Below are 5134 nucleotides of genomic sequence, written 5' to 3'. Positions count from 1 at the left end.
CCAAATGCCTTACCCACTACCCCACCACAGCTCCTTACTCCAGCCAGTGCAGCTCTTTAAAACCCAAATCCAGTCATGTCTCTCCTTTACATATAACCTTCCATGGCTCCTGATCACTATTAAGATAAGGATGGAATTCCTTAACCTCACCATCAAGGCCCTGCCTGGTCTGTACCTGAGGACTTTGCCAACCTCATCTCTCTTACTATTTGCCCCCTGCTCTCCCCGTTCTGGTCTCTGACCTTCCTTCAGCTACTGGTTTGACCCTTATCCTCTCACGACACCCCCCCCCCTCACCCACACACAGCAAGGTCTGTTAAAACCTTGATGTTCCCTTTGCTGTTGGCTCTTTTCACCCCCTCTGCCCACATCTTTTTGCGTTTCATCTCAGAGGTCATCTTCTCTGACCACTCCCTCCTCTAAGGAGGTTTTAAGACCTCAGTGTCCCCTTCCATAAGCACCAAGAAGGCCAAGATCAAGTTTGCTTTTACCTTCCGCCACCTCCCCAGAGCTTAGCAAAGTTCCTAACACTTGGCAGATGGTCAATAATGTTAATGAATGAACACATCAGACACATTAAGTGGTTAGCCAAATGTATGGGTACAAACTATGAAACAAACTCACAAGAAGCAATTACATTACCTACCAGGTGAATCTGACCTAATTTGGTAGAAAACGAGTAGACTAATATCATTTAATAAATGGAAATACTAATTATTACAAGTGAAGTTTCCTGAAAAGCAAACTTTGAGATGGAGATTAGAGTGCAGGAAGCTTAATACGGAACGGTTTTAAGAACATTGCCTATGGAAGAGGAGGAAAGGAGCAAGACTGAGCAGACCTTGGGCCGGAATGCAGTCTCAGCAAAGGCTGTAGCAGACCCCATTCAGGATTCTAAGCTGGGCTGGCCCTTTATTTCCCCCACTGGGCCCAGCTGCCTCTACGGAGGGGACACAACCTTAGGTGACACGGCTCCCTTCAGCAAAGGCCATTCTTGAAGAGGGCTGACAGCTTAAATCTGTCTTCTAGTGCCCTCTCAACAGCTGGGGTAATAAATCCTTCAATCCTAAAGGAAGATCTGGACAGAGCCTCAGAGTCTTCCTCACTACTCCAAAACTTTTCTCTAAAAATGACAACAGGTCAGATGACATTTTAGACAAGTTTTCCAAATCTTCAAAGAGCATGTTGTTGTTGTTATGTGCCATGGAGTCAGACCCGACTCATAGCGACCCCTCCTTGGGTTTCCGAGGCAGTATCACTACAGAAGTAGATTGCCCCATCTTCCTTCCGAGGAGTGGCTGGTGGGTTTGAACCGCCAGCCTGCTGGTTAGCAGTCAAGTGCCTTAGGCACTACTCCCCCAGAGCTCTGTTGTTGTTGTTATGTGCTCTCCAATCGGATCAGACTCAGAAACCCTTCCTTGGATTTCCCCCTCCTTGGGTTTCCGAAGCGGTATCACCACAAAAGTAGATTGCCCAACCTTCCTTCTGAGAAGTGGCTAGTGGGTTTGAACCACCAGCCTTCTGATTAGCAGTCAAGTGCCTTAGGAACTATGCTACCAGAGCTCCTGTCAAAGAGCATAGTTCTGTGCAATAGAATAGAACAGAAAAGTGAGGAAAACCTATCCAACTCATTTATTTGCATCTGGTATAAGCCTGATTCCAAAATCTGGCAAGGATGTTATTATGTACGATAGGCTGACTCATGGCCCCTCCAGGATGTCCGTGGCCTAATCCCCAGAACCTGTGATTTTGTTACTTTACTTGTGAAAGGAACTTTGCAGTTGTGAATTTGAGATGGGAAGATTTTCCTGTGTTACCCAGGTGGGCTCATAATCACAAGGGTCTTTATAAAATGGAGGCAGGAAGTCAGAGGGAGGAGAAGTTCCTACACACTTGGCTTTGAAGATGGAGGAAGGAGCTATGAGCAGCCTCTGTTGCTGTCGTTGTTGTTAGGTGCCATTGAGTCGGACCCGACTCATAGCGACCCCTCCTTGGGTTCCCAAGGTGGTATCACTACGGAAGTAGATTGCCCGACCTTCCTTCCGAGGAGTGGCTGGCTGGTGGGTTTGAACCACCAGCCTCCTGGTTAGCAGTCAAGTGCCTTGGGCACCAAGCTACCAGAGCTCCTGATGAGCAGCCTCTAGAAAAGCTGAAAGAAAAAAGGAACAGATTCTCTCCCTGGAACCTCCAGAAGGAAGCTGCGTCACCAGCAGTTTGGCTTCAGCCTCTTCTGGTGGGATGAATAACGGTCCCCAAGATGGCCAAACTCGAATCCCCAGAACCTGTGAGTGTTATGGCAAAATTGACAGTCATGATTAGATTAAGGATGTTGAGATGGGGAGATTATTCTGAATTATCTGGGTGAGCCCTAAATGCAATCACAGCAAGTGTTCTTCTAAGAAGCAGACAGAGGGAGATTCGATGACAGAGACAGAAGCAAGATGCATTGCTAGCTTTGAAGATGAAGGGGCCACGAGCCAATATAGAATGTAGAATGTAGCTCTCGAAACTGAGATCAGCAGGAAACAGATTCTCGCCTAACCCTTCCAGAGGGAACACGGCCCTGCCAACACCTTGATTTCAGCCAGTGAAAAGGATTCCAACTTCTGACTTCCGGAACTGGAAGAGAACAAATTCGTGTTATTTTAAGCTACCAAATTTGCAATAATTTGTCACATCAGCCATAGGAAAGTAATACATCCCCAAGACTCATTTCAGCCTTCTGACCTACAGAACTCTAAGAAAAGAAAGTGTTGTTTTAAGCCACAAGGACTAGTTTTTCAGTCCCCCTTATTAGCTTTAGTGCTGTCCATGGGGTGGGATGTTCTTGGAAACCCAAGCCAGTGTCTTCGGTGCAATTTTCCATGTATACCTTGCTGCCCAGTAAACATTGGTTGAATGGATGAATGACCCTGCTTTTGTTTCTGTGGCTCAAGAGTGATTTTCCAGGCAGCGAAACTGGGAGTCATCCTAGAATTCCTTTCTTTCCCCCACATCCAATCTACCTGCATCCTGGCTGCTGTGTTGCCAAAATATATGCTAAGTCTGTTCCCCTTCTTTCTAACATCTCCTACTCGGCCACAGCAGCCTCCTCCCTGGCCTCCCCAAAGTGACTGACTTAAAATGTAAATCAGATGACATGGCCTCGCTGGTTAAATTGTTCCATTGGCTTTCCATTATACAGACAAGGAAAACCTAAACTTCTGAGCACAGCTGTCTGTGGTTCTGCTCTCCATTTTCCTCTTCAGCCCTTTAGCCTCATCTCTTACTAAGATCTCCCCTTGGCTGCCTCCTTCCCCCTCCAATCGCACAGGCTCTTCACAAAGGCCAAGATTTCCCCCCTTCAGGGCCTTTGCCCAGGTTGCCTGTCTTAGTTCCCCAGTGCTGCTATAACAGAAATACCACAAGTGGGTGGCTTTAACAGGAATTTATTCTCTCACAGTTTAGGAAGCTAGAAGTCAAAATTCAGAGTGCCAGCTCTAGGGGCTGGGTGACAGCCCCTTGACCTTGGGCTTCAGCTCTGCCTCTTGTTCCAGGCCCACTGGACCTGGAGGCATCTCCTAACTCAGGCAGCTGCTGGCTGCTGAGGCTGATGAACTTAAGGTCAGCAGGTAAAAATGACACATTCTCAAAATCGGTAGGTAACACGGCAGGCTCCTGGTTCAAGTCTAGGAACTGAAGATGAAGAGCTGGCCAAATGCAGGATCCAGATGTGCCAGAAAGCTCAAAACCATTGTCAAGGCTTCTCATATACACTGGAAGCAGGTTACACTCCCCCAAAGCAACTCCCCTTCCACTGATTAAAGTCTCACAGCAGATTCCACCATGGTTGTTGTTATGTGCCCTCGAGTTGGACCCGACTCACAGTGACCCCTCCTTGGGTTTCCGAGGCAGTATCACTACGGAAGTAGATTGCCCCATCTTCCTTCCGAGGAGCGGCTGGTGGGTTTGAACCTCCAGCCTTCTGATTAGCAGTCAAATGCCTTAGGCACTATGTTACCAGAGCTCCAATCTCATTATGGAGAATAACTACATCTAGCTGCCCAGCCACTCAAAACCACGGCCCAGCCAAGTTGACACACAACCTTAACTACCACAATATTCCTTCTGCCAGAAACGCTCGCTCCACTCTTTTCTAAGAGCCGCCTCCTTTTCATGCATCAGACCTGTTCAGAGACATTCTCTCTGCCTCTCTTCCAAGTTCCCATTTGTTTCCTGCATAGAAACTGTGCCCATTTGTAAATGGTCTATTATTTGTCCATAGCTTTTTTTTGTCTCCTTTTAGCTCTGAGCTGTCCACTACAATGCTCTTAGCCACATGGTTGTTAAGCACTTGAAATGCAGCTGGTCTGAATTGAGATGTGCTACATGAATAAAATACACACTGGATTTTGAAGATTTAATGTAATTAAAAGGATGTAAAATATCTCATTAGTAATTTTTAAATACTGATTACATGTTGAAATGATAATATTTTGGTTGTATGGGGTTAAGTAAAAATATTATTAATAATGAACAATTTTTACTTTTTTAATGTGGCTACCAGAAAATTTAAAATTATACATATGGCTCCCATTATTCTTCTATTGGGCAGTGCTGGTCTAACCTGTAAGGCACTGAAGCCAGGAACTATTTCCTCCTTCCTGTCCACTGTTGTGTCCCTAGTTCCTAGCATATAGTAGGTGCTCGTTAGTATTTATTGACTGATTTGGTTTTTATGACCATCTTGGGCATAGAGAGAGAGAGAGCTGAGACAGGTTGTTCCATGTATACTGTGAACTTGAGGAAGAAAGAAACATGAAAGAGACTGTTTTGTTTTTCTCCAGTGACTATTATTTCAAACAGGCTCTGTCCACTCTCCCTGTCCTGCTCTATACCAACATTTGCCCCACACTCATCTACTTCTAGAGATGGGAGGGTAGTGGCTCATGGGGGTTGTGCAGGAGTAGGGGTGATGGATGGTTGAAGGGGTGATGGAAGAGTGGGGGTGATGGAAGGAAAGGATTGACGGAGGTGTGGGAGGTGATGGAGAGGTGGGGAGTAATAGAGAGGTGGGGGTGATGGAAGGTGGGGGTGATTCTGGAGAAGCAGTGCTGGAGGTGTAGGAGGTGATGGAGGGATGGAGAAGTGGGAG

At 46.4% G+C, this 5134-nt stretch overlaps 1 protein-coding gene across 1 annotated transcript in view; it reads left to right on the top strand.

Annotated features, from left to right (window-relative positions):
- Positions 1-2257: 2257 nt before the first annotated feature.
- Positions 2258-5134, top strand: part of DUSP15 (dual specificity phosphatase 15) — a 16619-nt gene continuing 13742 nt past the window's right edge. The window contains exon 1 of the mRNA XM_007934716.1: positions 2258-2284. Coding sequence (XP_007932907.1) covers positions 2258-2284 — 27 coding nt within the window. The remainder of the gene's footprint in view (positions 2285-5134) is intronic.

The sequence above is a fragment of the Orycteropus afer genome, unplaced genomic scaffold (genome assembly GCF_000298275.1).
Source record: "Orycteropus afer afer isolate SDZICR_OR568_19922 unplaced genomic scaffold, OryAfe1.0 scaffold00020, whole genome shotgun sequence".
Classification (NCBI taxonomy): domain Eukaryota; kingdom Metazoa; phylum Chordata; class Mammalia; order Tubulidentata; family Orycteropodidae; genus Orycteropus; species Orycteropus afer.
Note: the sequence above shows the minus strand (reverse complement) of the source record. Positions and strands in the feature narration are given on the sequence as shown.